Here is a 13,846-nt window from a genome sequence, read left to right as displayed (position 1 = left end):
GAGGGAGGAGATCCTTCCCCTCTACTCAGCTTTAGTGAGGCCACACCTGGAGCGCTGTGTCCAGTTCTGGGCTCCTCAGTACAAGAAAGACAAGTTGCTTCTGGAGAGGTATTAGACACCCGACCAGTTATTACTGGGTCAGAACCACTTTGTGGGGAGTGTGTGTGTCTGTGTGTGTGTGCGTGCGTGTGTGGAGGGGGAAGGATGGGTCGAACCTCATGGAGGTGAGGTGGCGTTGCATCCCTCACAGCAGGCCCCTGGAGCCCACATGAGGAAGCCCCAGGGTAGCTGTCAGTCACAAACAGCCCAGGAAAACTATAACACACCACACCTCCTGGAGCCCCTAACCCAGTGCAGATTGGCAGAGCCAGTGAGGATACTGCCCCCCACCCTGGCCTGGAGCCCCAGAGTGGCTGGTGGCCTAGAGGGGTTGGCCATAGCGACCAGAGCAGATAAAATCATAGGTATGTCTTTGCCTTGCATCGTGGTCCTGCCACTTGAAATTGTGAGAGCTGGCCTTCTACAAGGTTTCTGTGGTAGCTCTCTCTCCCTCTTTCTCCTTCTTTTTGCTCCCTCTGCTTCTCTTTCTTTGCTCCTTTCTTGATGCTTAGGGTGGCTTGGAGCTGGAGGGATTGGATTTTGATTTAAATGTTGTGGATTAATAGTATATACTGAGTCAGCACTGTGGTGGAACATTTTGTGTGTGGTGTCCTTCTGCACAAGTTCCCTTATTTGCTGCCCTAAATGAATAAATAAATCCCTTGAGAACAAATCTGTGGCTTATTCTCTTGACGCTATCTCGAGGTATTAAAGAACCCTATATTTATATTTTAAAGTAAAACTCCTAGCTGAGTCCAGGAGCTGGTAGCTCCCAGAGCTGGAATCTTACAAGAAGGTGCAGTGGAGGGCCACAAAAATGGTTAGGGATCTGGAGCATCTCTCTTATGAGGAGAGACTGAGAGAGATGGGCCTGTTCAATCTGGAGAAGAAAAGACAGAGAGGGGATTTAATTAATACATGCACATATCTCAAAAGATGTTGTCAAAAAGATGGTGCCAGACTCTTTTCAGTGGTGCCCAGTGACAGGACAAGGAGCAGTGTTCATAAACTAAAACACAAGAAGTTCCATCTCAACATGAGGAAGAACTTCTTTTCACTGAGACTGGCAGAGCACTGGAACAGGCTGCCCTGGGAGGTCATGGAGTCTCTCTCTCTGAAGACATTCAAACCAAACCTGGACACATTCCTGTGTCACTTCCTGTAGGTGTCCCTGCCTTGCCAGAGGGTTGGACTGGATGACCTCCAGAGGTTTCTTCCAACCCTAATAATTCCGTGATTCTGTGATACTCCAGGGCATATGATCTCCCTAAACTACACTGATCTTAATCTCAGGCACCAAATTTATAGGCTGAAGGCTGTTAAGGACTACATCTAGTGCAAGTAGCTCAGTGTACAGTTGCATTGTAAGCTGCAGGTTGTGCCCTGGGTAGGAGGAAATGGTCCCCAACGAAGGGCATGGGGACTTGCTGTGCTGGCTGGATGGTGGCCAGTCACCCAGAGACTCTGCAGAACCCACTGAACAGTGAGAAGACCCTAGAACAAAGATCACCATTGGAACACGCACACAGACTTGAAAGCCCGGGGATTCCTTTGTTCAGTATCTCAGCTTGGAGGCACCCAGCCTGATCTGTCATTATGTTGCTGCACCTTGATAAAATTACTTAAAGGAACCAGAAGTCTGGGACTCTGCTGTGGGAAACCTTGGGTCAAGCCAGTAAGAGGAACTTGTCTGACAATGTGAGTGTGAGTAGAGAGTCAAGAAAGTCACCCACTGGCTCATTGGAGCTGCCTGTGGCAAAGGGGCTTAAGTCCTAGCAGTGAAAGCCTGGGATGGTGCAAGTGTGACTGCCAGAGTGGCTCCTGGATGGTCATACAAGAAAGTTTCCTTAATATGCTGTGATATGGCTGATCTTTCATCACAATATTTAACTCTCATTCTGATTTTTTTTTGGTACACAACTTGTCTAAGAGAAAAGCCAGTATCTGCTCATCTACTTCAAGGAGCTAGCAGATTCAGCTACCAGCTAAAGGTTTAGAGTTTCAATTCTTACTGACAAGTAAATCATTCCTCAGAGTAAAATAAATAAATAAATTTGGTTATTTGTCCAAGTTGGGGAATGCTAGGAAAAAAAGTTGTGAATAATTCAGTAATTTTCCCATTTACAAAATATTTATTTATAAAAAGTTTGTGCAATTTGCAACATACTCTTTTATGTCTCATCCCTACTGTGATCATGGAATAGGAAAAAATGAATAGCTGAAAGTTCAAGGTTTTCCCTGCAATTAAAAAAGCCCCAGAATCCAAGAAAGCAGAACTGCATTTTCAGAAAGAGGAAGTACAGAAATCAAATACAAGGTCTTTTCTGGTTTGCTTTTAACTTTCATGAGTGATCTAATCATGTTGGTGTAAGCATCAGGAGTTGTAAAATTCAAGTTTACATACATACAAATTTAGTCTTAAATTTGCATGTCAGAAAGGAAAAAAATAGATATATCTGAACCAGTACCATCTTTGCATGGCAACATTTGTTAAGAACTACTTCAAATTAAGTATGTCAATACAGGAAAGATGCAGGATTAGCAAAAGTACTGAAAGAATATTATTTCAGCTTGCCTTGTCGTGCTTTATTAATAGCCAATGCTATAAAAATATTTCAATTAATTTAAAAATCCTTTTAAAAGTAATTTTACAGCACTAAAGTGAGACTGAAAAGTACCTGTCATGGTTTGAGATACCCCAAAATCCAATTTCTCTAGTCTAAGCCCCCTCCCACATGTCAACCTAATGTGAGATGGGTTTTCCAGACAAAAACATGCCAGACTCAAAGTGGGGGAAAGGGAATATATTACAATGACTGGACAAATAAATATTATAACACATTATACACACAATCACAACTATCTCTACCATGACATATACATTTACAATGATCAGATCTCTTCTCCCCTCCAAATAAAAGTCCAGGAGGGAAAGAAGGACAGATCCCTTCCAGTCTCCGAACAGCAGGAGTATTTTCCAAGGCAGCAGGTTTCTTCTTCTCATGCATGCAGCAGCTGTGGCTAGATTTCTGCCAGCACTCACGGGGGAGGTATCCAAGCTCCCTCGGCCCCCTTGACGCAGGCAAAGGGGTCTTCCGTGGGCTACGTAACCCCAGACAAGGTCGTTTCACCACGGTCATATCACGAAGACACAGAGGGGTCTTCGTGACGGTCTGGTATCTCCAGGAGATTCCAAGATCCTTGCAGGGCCTCTGTGCCACTGCATGAGGCTGCCACCTTGGCAGCAGTGCGAGGGGGGAGCCAAGGTCACCCCCTCTGCATTCCATCTGGTCGTCCCGGCCCAGCTCCAGGACATCTTTGAGCTTCTCAGCTCCTCTTTCTCCAGTGATGCTGTACTTCAAGGCTCCTCTCAAATAGGAGTCCATCTATTCCTCCTTTCTCGGAGGTCTCAAAGGAGTTTGGGGGGGTCTGGTATCAGTTCTCACCCCCAGAACTCTGTCTCTCAGGCTGCTGGCTCTCTTTTCCTCGGCTCTCCTTCCAGGAGTCTTCTCTGCAGTGCTGCATGTTGTTTCTGCTGCTCCTCCGGTTCAGGTCTTATCTGTCCTGGCTCTCTGCCACCGTTTCTCTGGTCAGTGCCGGCTGCTGCTCTGCACCCATGGAGAAAACATCTCCCAGCTTAACTACAGACACTTAGTCCAGTCTAGCACTGTTCCAGGTCTTTGCAGTCCCCCCAGCTGGGGCTGGGAGGCCCCAGAGGCCCCGAGGGGCTCAGAGCCCCTTCCTCGTGGCTCTACAACATGGCCACCTCTCCTCAACAACCAAACTACAACTCATCTCTTCCGGTGCCTGTTGGTATGTTGACATTTTTGCAGGAGTGCCCATTGGACAGAACTTCAAAACCACCCCTTGGGGTCTACCACTTTTCTTAGCCTCTGGGGGAAAACAAGATTCAAACCACTATAGTACCATGGCTACTTTATCTTTAGCTGTAAGAAGAGCTATATATATTGTGCTCTGTTGTCACTTCCATAACACTCAAGAGGATGTCAGTGATATTTCGATCTGCATGACTGGTAGGTCATCCACAGCAAGGTCTCAGCTCTTTGCTGTCAGCTGACAGTAAACTAGTTTTGTTTATCTTCTGCAGGTGGGCCCGACTTTTAAGTAAGTATATGGTAGAACAAAAAGAAAATTTTGAACTTCCAGCAACTATAGTGAATATAACTGATGCTTTTCACCTTAAATTCTGTTTCAGAGTGAATGCAGTAACAGGTTGAAAAATAAACACTATTCTTCCCCAGAAAAGACTGGAAGCACTAAGTAAGCATATTTTAATCATCTAGGACCTTTCAAATGGCAACATATGAAGTCAGAAAGTATCTGATATGCAAATTTTCTGAAGAAGTTCTATGCGAGTACCAATAGATGCTTTTACCTCACACTGTATATATGAGCTACAGAACTAGACAGACTTCTTTTTCCTTATACATGAAAAAATTATGAGTTTCTCTGTAACACTGCCACTGAAGATCCACAGATCTAATAAAATACAATCTGAAGAAGAAAGTTGGTGTGGAAAAGAAACCTGCTTAGTATTCCACAAATGGAGCATATAAATTGTAGGTTTATTTTAAACAGATAACATTTTGGAATTTTGAAAAATAAAAAAAATCTTATTACTGTAGAATATAAAGCAAGAATGTTTGCATGTATGTTTTATTATAATTCTTTGATCAGACTAATGCTGTCATTTACAACTGTAATTCACTCTGAAATTGTTTTTATTATAAAAATATTCTGAGTGTAAATCAAGGATTTCACATGCAATACTTGCAACTTTGATATTACAGAAGTAAAAATCAAAAATCATGATTATTGAAGACATACTAAAACACAGCCACAGGGAAGACAGAAAACATGATGAAAAACTACTTTTGCTTAGCTTTCAGTAGTAAAAGGGTTAGCAATTATTCATGTACTGCAAAAACACTTTAGCACATGATACTCTACAACCAAATATTTTTAGTGTATTAAACACGGTCCAACAGTTCACTGTAATGCCACTGCCATTGACACCTGTACATAGAACAACTGCCTGGTGAAATGAGAACACTGCAAAAAAATTTAGAGAAATTAAATTTCATGTCTTAATAATTTAAACTTACTTTTAGTAATATTTTCCATTTGATGTAAAACCAGTCCTTACAAAAAAAGTAAGAGGTTTTCATCCCTTTAGCACTTTACTACTTTCTAAATTTTTAATTAAAGGATATGTTTCACAAGTAAAATTGTCATGGCAGCACACTAAGACCAAGGATAACTGTAAATCTGAGGGCATTTTAGTACTCTTTTACCAGTCTTAATCTTATTTCTCCTTCTGCCTCTCCAATCACTCCAGTCTAACCCCTGTATTTAGAGATTAATATTCTCCCAATGTAACTTGGCATGTCCTGTGGGAAATCCTTTATTTCTCCTGTTTGTCTGTAAAAGCAGTCTGAAAACGGAGTTTGCTGGGGACAACATACATCTAATAAAATAAGTGGCTCTCCATAGAAATTATGAACACTTCAGAAATCATTATACATACAGGTGACATGTCAGTAGCCTCCAACAAAATTTGGAAATGTATTTATCTTTTAAATATCTTATCCAAATTGTGAAGAGAACTATTGTTTTTTACTAAATCAAGTGATTAAACTGAAAAAGAAGATAAGCCTTCAGAATCACATACCTTTTTCTGATCTGGAATAAAAGCAAACATCTTAAAAAATAAATACAAGTTAAGGAAAAGTATTCTACCTTTCAATCAATCAATCAGTAAGTTACACTGAATCTTTCCCTTTATTTTCCCACTGAAAAAGAAAGGAAGATTTCTTCCATTTGTGGAGGCAGCACCAAGTCAATGACAGACAAAAAATAGTGAATCATTTGCACAGAAGAACATCACTGTCTCGTGGCTTCAATACTTCATATTCGACTAAGCTTTTGCTGCTTAAAAAGTCTGAAAACCTTTGTCAAATCTGTTCATTAATCTCTGCACATTATACAATGGATACACAGAATAAATTTTAAAAAGGCACGGAATCTTTTGTTTACACAGGTCATCAGTGTAACCAACTCTCAGCACCAGCTCACTGCCAGGCCACAGTGGTAGTTCTCATGTGGCAATATGCTACTTCTGTACCCTTCATTAAGAACAGAAATTACTGAAAAACAATAATTTATCCAGGGTGACACTGTTTGCTGACATTCTGGAGCACCAGAATCTCTCTCCAGGGAGATCTCTCTCCAGGGACAGGGAGAAGTCATTACAGACAGACATACGCATATAGATATAGCTGTGAAAACTCAATATTGCATTTCATATATATAAAATAAATATAAAACAAAACCATGACATGCTTTTCCTCTCATTTCTACAACTGCAGGAAGTAAACTGCCAAGCTGTAATCATTGGTAGCGTTCATAATGGAATCTAATAAAAATTTCAGGTATAACTGATTATCTCCTGAAGAAAACATGGTGTTAAAAATTAAACTGAAAAAGTTCACAGAATGATCCTTTATGCTACCAGTCTATTTCCATGCTCAGTAAGTCAGGGAATTTTTTTGTTTGTATTTGTTGATTTTTTTAATCAAGACACTTCAAAAGAGCCACAGTACTCAATATGAAAAAAGATGAGTGCAGATTATCTTCTCTATGCAAGCCAGGGTTACCTATTATCCTAATAGTGATTTTAATGATATTTTATGACTAATAATTTAGGCTCATTTTGGTGTGCTGTTTGGTTTTTTGGGAAGGGGATGGGTTGGGTTTTTTGGGGGGAGAGGGGGTGGGAGGTGGGGCAAGTATGTTTAAGTTTGATAATTATTAGTGGTTGTGGTTAGAAACAATCACAAATGCTCTGTTTAAATCTTTTCAATCATCTACCTCAAATTAACTGTGCAGTTAACTGGATTCACCTAACTTTTCAACCAAAAGAGGCAAAAAAAACCAAAGTTAGTCTCTCTGAATGTAACTTCTGTTCCACTACCTCACTGAGTTCAATTCAGGGGTAAGATTTTTAACACCTAAAGACTTAAAAAGTTTCCTAATCTGGAGTTAAGCTTAAAGGTCTGTTTTATTAATATTAAACACTTCAGCATTTAAGTTAAAAACTAGACTATTCATAGTTATAAATGCACAGAAAATAGTGACATTGAGGAATTAAAAAAAATGTAATCAAGGACACAAAGTTAGATTTTTTTTTTTAAGATGAAAAACAGTTCTCAACTGACCTCTTTGTCCGGTGTTACAGTGCCTTCATCATTCTGATCTGTAAATGAAGATGTCCTACTTCTGTTGCCCGTTGGTGGAGGTGATTTGGAAAGGACCTACACAAAGATCAGGTATGTCAACAAGTAATACCTTAAAGTCCAGAACTAATTATTCTGTATCAAATTTACTTCAGCAATTACTAACTATAGCATCTCAGTAAAGCCTAGTCTAGAACTATTTAAAGAAAAAAATTGTAAATGACAAGTTCTACCTCTGTCTCCAGAGCAGAATGTGCCACGAATCAGCCACAAGAACATGCAACAACATAGGTTATTTTGATTATTTCTGACTATAGTTCTCTTAGACCACATTTAAAACACAAGCAACATAGTACAGTTACTTAAGGATTAAAAGTTTTGCAATTTGACAGGGATTCAAGCATTTACAAGTGCAATACCGTCTGATTACTTTTTAACAAGAAAAAATGACAAAAGAAGAAAAAACGACATTTATAAAATTGAATCTAAACAATGAAAAAGGGCAGCAGAAAATGCCACATTTTATTATGTCAATATGTACTTGTTGTTCCTATCAGCACTGAACATCTATTCACAGAAATTTTACCACTTCATGTAGAGTGCTGTTCCAACAAGTCACACCAACCTAAGCCAAATGTAGCTTGCCAGCCTCCTAATTCAAATTTCAAATATAAAATTTTCAGTATAAATGTAATGAGCATTAAAGTATCAACAAGCATATGCAAAAAAGTAACTAGCAAGATCTCTCATTAGGTATATTCTACAACATAACCAGAATGAACAAAAAAAACCACCAAACCAAAACACAACAAATATTTTAACAACTTTTTGCAACACCATTGCTGAGGTTGCATACATAAATTCTGCTTTGCAAAACGCTTGCCTCATGAGACAGAGTTAGATGTTCAAAAACATGATTGACAAGAGCATCAGACCACTGAAAAGATATAACCAAAATACACAGTTTTTCAGATAGTTACACATGCTTTATAGCCTAAATCTATAGGTACTTTTTTGTAAAATGTGGATACTAGTGAATTAATGCCAATATAATACAAATTTATTCCTTTCACACCAGAACTATTCATATTTGTTGTAAAACAATGATGATCTATTCATGCCAAAGCCTACTCTCTTGCTACCCCCAACCTAATGCCAGGGTTTTAAAGATTATTTCTGGCCCTCATAATACAGAAGGAAATTGATTTCCAAATGCTCATGAACACTTTGTCACTGTTTAGAAGCAGCATCAACACATATCTTCACCCTGCCCTTAACAGTTCTGCAGTTTTCACTGCTGCATTCAGACTTCTTGTCAATTTACAGTCATTTCAGTGGCACTGAGCTTCGCAGAAAAAATACGTATTCATCTCATGTAAGGAACAGAAAGATTAAGTAACTGAAAATGGCTAGACCAGAAGAGATGAAACAGGATAGCATAGTTAAGTAAGAAGGGACCAACTGCCTAACCACTTCAAGGCTGACCAAAGTTAAAGCAAGGCTTTAAGGACACTGTTCAAATGCCTCTTCAACACTGACAGGCATGGGACATTGAACACCTCTCCAGGAAACCTACTCCGGGTTTTGACCACCTTCTGAGTAAAGAAGTGTATCCTCATGTCAAGTCCAAATCTCCCCTGACAGACACAACTTCTCCACTTCCCCTCCTCAGGAAGCTGTAGGGAGCAGTGAAATCACCCCTCATCCTCCTCCTGTCCAAACCAGACAAACCCAGTACCCTCAGCCTCTCCTCAGAGCCCATTCCTGCCAGCCCCTTCCCCAGCTCTGGTGCCCTTCTCGGGACACATTCAAGCACCTTCACATCCTTTTTAAATGATGGGGCCCAGAACTGCACACACTACTCAAGGTGAGACTGCACCAGCACTAAGTACAGGGGGACAACCACCTCTCTTGGCTGGCTGGTGATGCTGTGTTTGATGCACCCCAGGATGTGGTTTGTCCCCTTGGCTGTCAGGGCACACACTGCTGACTCCTGCCGAGCCTCCTGCCAACCAGCACTCCCAGGGACTCCTCTGCAGGGCTGCTCTCCTGCCACTCCTCTCCCAGTTTAGCCTCATGTCCAGCATTATTCCATCCCAGGTACAGAACCTGGCCTTTATTCTTATTCAGTTTCATGTCATTGGTGATTTCCCAATGCTATCCAGATCCCTTTGCAAGGCTTCATGTCCCGTGGGAGAGTCAGTAGCACCTCCCAGTTTAGTATCATCACCAAACTTACTACCTGTGCATTCAACTGCATCCTCCAGATCACTGATAAAAAGATTGAACAGAACTGGCTCTAGAACTGAGCCCTGAGGAACAGCAGCGGTAACTGGTCACCTGACAGATACTTCCCTGTTCACTACAACTCTTTGAGCCCTGCCCTTCAGCCAATTCTTCACCCAGTGCACTATGTTCCAGCTCATTGCACTGTTGGACAACTTATCCAGAAGGATACTGGGAAGAACAGTATCAAAAGCCTTTCTAAAACCCAGAGAAACTAGATCTACCACCATCCATTCATCTACCAGGCAGGTGACCACAGTGCAGAAGATTATTAAATCAGTTAAATAGGACTTTCCCTTTGTGAACCCATATTAATTGTGTCTGATGATTGCACTGTTCTTTAAATGTCTTTCAACAGCATCCAGTATGATCTTCTCCATAATTTTTCCAGGTCCTGAGGTTAGGTCTGTAGTTTCCTGGGTTTTCCTTTATGCCCTTCTTGTAACCTGGAATAATGTTGGCTAGCTCCCAGTCAGTAGGGACCTCCCCAGGTTCCCAAAATGATTGAGAGGGGTCCTACAATAACATCTGCTAGTTCCTTAGCACTCTGGATAAATCCCATCCAACACCATGAACATATAAACATTCAACTGACACAACTGGTCCCTTACAATTTCAGTGTTCACAAATGGAAAGTCAATGTTCCCGCAGTCATGGTCCTGACTCGGGGGCCAGGCAGCTAGGGTCTGTCAGTATGAAAAAAAAAAAGGCAAAAAAAGCATTGACTGTCTCATTTTTTTCTTCATCCCTCTTTTTCAGATAATAATCTTCAACAAGTATCAGTCCAAGACACCTGTAATTGCAATAGCATTTTTTTCTGTCAGCAATTAGAAACAGATGTGTTCCTCAGCCTGTGAGGGGCAGAGTGCAGCTATTCTCAATCTGACAGATGACATCAGTTAACCAACCATTCATTTGAAAGAAGGAGGACTATAAACATCTCTTCAGAAAAAGTGTCACACTTGAGAAATTTTACATCCAGATTTAAACAGTCTTAGGTTAGTAAATTTAGTCTTAAGACACTGTAAGCCAAAGTACAAATGTCAAGTTCTACGTCACAAAGCAAGAGACATGAATAGAGCAGAGAGGGCATGGTGAGTGAAACCTCTCTACAACAGAGTATAGGAAGAAAAGAGCAAAAATTAATGCAAACACAAGTTTCACAAAACTAAGAAATTAAAAGTGTTAGGAAAATTTGGTTTGAAAATGTTTCAACAGAAAGTAATCCATTTTAAAGATCTGAATTACTAAAAGCAAAGTAACAAAACCATATCTCACACTTTCTGCAAGACTCGGGTACATTACAGGGCTCAAAACCTTCTCGTTCCTTCCTCGTTTACAGAATCTGTTTTCAAATAACACATGAAGACTAACCTATTTTACTTCTAAGATTAAATTCAACTATAATTTCCCCCTAGTGTTACTTGAAAGCAACTGAAGCATAAAAAATACTGCAAGACAACTATTTTACACAAAAATAAAACAACAGATGTAATTTTATGCTTCTGCCTTTCCATTCATGTCAACCCTTAAATGATGTGATCTGCTCTGTCCACAGTACAGCAGATTAGCTGTATAGACTAGGTTAAAGCTCTTGTAGCAGGTTTCAGGAAATTTGACAACATTAATTACAACAGCCAGATAAAGACTGCAATATACTACGCAGTTGGGTGCACACGTGAGATAGACAACAGGTTAGCAAAGGCATATAGTGCTTTTGGAAAACTCCATAAAAGAGTATGGCATAATAAACACTTGAAGAAAAGTACAAAGATCAGTGTTTACAGAGCCTTAGTGTTGTCTACTCTCTTGTATGGTTCCGAATCATGGGTCATCTACCGCCACCACCTGTGACTCCTAGAACGCTTCCGTCAACGCTGCCTCCGTACAATCCTAAACATCCACTGGTCACATTATGTGACCAATACATCTGTTCTAGAACAGGCAGCAGTCACAAGTATAGAGGCCATGTTGCTGAGAACACAGCTGTGTTGGGCAGGACACGTCTCAAGGATGAAAGATCACTGCCTCCCTAAGATCCTGCTTTATGGTGAACTTGCCACTGGCTGCCACATGAGAGGAGCCCTGAAGAAAAGATACAAGGACTCCCTGAAACAACATCTCAGCCTTGGCCATATTGATCACCATAACTGGTCTACTCTGGCCTCCAATCTGGACGCCAGGAGACACACCATCTATAACGCTGCTGATGCTTTTGAGAAAGCACACAGGATCACCCTTGAGGAGAAAAGAAAACGCAGAAAGATTCGTGCCTTGCAGAGTATACCACCTAAGGAGTCTTTCTGCTGTGCCTTTTGCAACCGGACATGCCTATCTCGTATTGGCCTTTTTAGCCACCAACACACTTGTAACAAACGTGGGTAGTGCCCTTCCCAAATCTTCGTTCGCGAAGCCATGAGTTGAGGGTGCACATGTACCCTCAGGCCCAAATTTATTCACTAGGCCAATTTTCAGCAAGTACCAACCCTTGAACATATGCACGGAGTATTCTGAACTAAGTGGATTACAATACTGTGTGCAAGGTATCATAATTCAACTGCTGTTTATTGAAAACAGTAAACTCTGCAGCTGCACTGTACTGAAAGTTGACCACACATGCCAGTTCAGGACAGTACTCTAAACTGCAACTAACAAAAACATACTTAATTTCACTAACTAGAGAAGACACAGTGAAAGACCTTAAGACTGAAAAACTACATAAAACTTTATAGTAAACCCATTTTCAAAAATATTACCTCTATTAGACAAATGAGTGATTTAAGAAATACAACATAGTTGAATGTCAGCAGTTTTGAAACCATGTTTTAATACTGAGACTATGCAGTGTCAGATCTCCCAGCAGTTCAAATTACACTCAATCAAGCCAAGACAACTGATCACCCATTTGTCAAATTAACCAAATTACCTGCCTATAGTTTAACATTTACAGGATACAGAGTTTAATAATCAGTTTTACTCTTTTAGATTCCAAGATGCAAAGGATACTTAAAACCCAGCGATGACACACAGGCAGACACTATAAACATGGAGTTTGCCAATACAAAGACAACTTGTTGAAGCCCTTCTACCCAAAATTTGATAAGAGAGAATTTATTCTGTTTCAATGCACATATGAAATCATCACAACATTTTTCTGGCCACTATCACTTACAGAGATACTCTGCACTCATGTCATATCTAATGTGCATTATTATAATTTAAAAATGGTAGTTTCTAGAATCCAACAGTTAATTTCCTGAAAGTACATGTAAGAAAAACAACCGATTAAATTATGATTAAAACAAATAAATAAATGCCTTGATCTCAGATTTATACTACATTCTCAGTTCTTCCACAGTGAAAACAAAAAGCAAACATAAGGTTGAGGTAAGCAAACCAGCCCTGTAAAGGACGGAAACAGAAAGAATTTACAGAACTGAAAGAATAAACACCGAGAGAGAAGGATGACTGGAGACGTCAATGTTGGATTATTATTCAGTGCACATAAAATGTCATTACTTTAAATAGTAAAGACAAATCCCCTTTCCGTTTGATGTTCAAACAAGAGATGGTTTTTACATCCCTCCACAAGACCGTCCTTGTAGAGTGGCCAAACCACGGTCTCAGAAGCATCTAGAGAGGCTTCTAGGGTAGGAAGCAGATCAGTAACAACCAACTTGGATGTCACAGTTCCAGCGAAGCGCTGAGAGCAAACCGGGGCGCGACGCCCGCCAGCCGACCGAGCCCGCAGCCCTAGGCCGGCTGGGCCTGCGCGGTGCGGAATGACCCGACCCTTCCGCCGTCCGACCGGCCCACGGGATACCAAGATCTCCCCGGGCGAGGCGCGGCCCTGCCCCGGTGGGTGAGAGGCCGCCACAAGCCCCAACACGGCCCGGTGGCCCCGGCCCCGCCCCGCCCCGCCGTACCTGCGGCGGGAGGGAGCCCGTGCGTCCCCCCGCCCCGCGCGGCGGCGTCTGCTCCTCGCTGATCTTCTGCTTCAGCTTCTTGAACATGGTGGCGGGACGGAGAAGAGGACTAGGCTTCGCGGCCAGCCGGTGGGGCAGCGAGGGGCGCCCGGGGGGGCGACGGGACCGAGTTCCACCTGCCCCTGCCCGCGGAGCCGCCGCCGCTCCGCGCTCGGTCCCTGCTCCGCGGGGCAGGGCAACGTCGCGGCAGCTGCGCCTGCGCGGCCAACGTGGAGCCGA

At 41.6% G+C, this 13,846-nt stretch overlaps 1 protein-coding gene and 1 long non-coding RNA gene across 12 annotated transcripts in view; one reads left to right on the top strand and one right to left on the bottom strand.

The window, feature by feature from the left end:
- Nucleotides 1-11,196, top strand: part of LOC127476200 (uncharacterized) — a 28,022-nt gene extending 16,826 nt beyond the window's left edge. Inside the window, exons 2-3 of the long non-coding RNA XR_007906509.1 lie at nucleotides 7,358-7,448; nucleotides 10,401-11,196. This is a non-coding gene — a long non-coding RNA (uncharacterized LOC127476200). The remainder of the gene's footprint in view (nucleotides 1-7,357; nucleotides 7,449-10,400) is intronic.
- GOLGA4 (golgin A4) overlaps nucleotides 1-13,804 on the bottom strand; it is a 73,327-nt gene extending 59,523 nt beyond the window's left edge. For 5 of the 11 annotated variants that reach the window (XM_051798667.1, XM_051798676.1, XM_051798670.1 and 2 more), the window contains exons 1-2: nucleotides 13,568-13,803; nucleotides 7,338-7,433 (exon numbers count right to left, since the gene is read on the bottom strand). In XM_051798667.1, coding sequence (XP_051654627.1) covers nucleotides 7,338-7,433; nucleotides 13,568-13,654 — 183 coding nt within the window. In that variant the 5' untranslated portion in view covers nucleotides 13,655-13,803. Of the gene's footprint in view, nucleotides 1-7,337; nucleotides 7,434-13,567 lie in introns of all 11 variants that reach the window. The other 6 variants (XM_051798668.1, XM_051798672.1, XM_051798677.1 and 3 more) reach the window with 3 other exon arrangements.
- Nucleotides 13,805-13,846: the final 42 nt, after the last annotated feature.

Source organism: Manacus candei, unplaced genomic scaffold (genome assembly GCF_025592945.1).
Source record: "Manacus candei isolate 608988 ecotype Guabito, Panama unplaced genomic scaffold, ASM2559294v1 h1tg000049l, whole genome shotgun sequence".
In the NCBI taxonomy this organism is placed as follows: domain Eukaryota; kingdom Metazoa; phylum Chordata; class Aves; order Passeriformes; family Pipridae; genus Manacus; species Manacus candei.
Note: the sequence above shows the minus strand (reverse complement) of the source record. Positions and strands in the feature narration are given on the sequence as shown.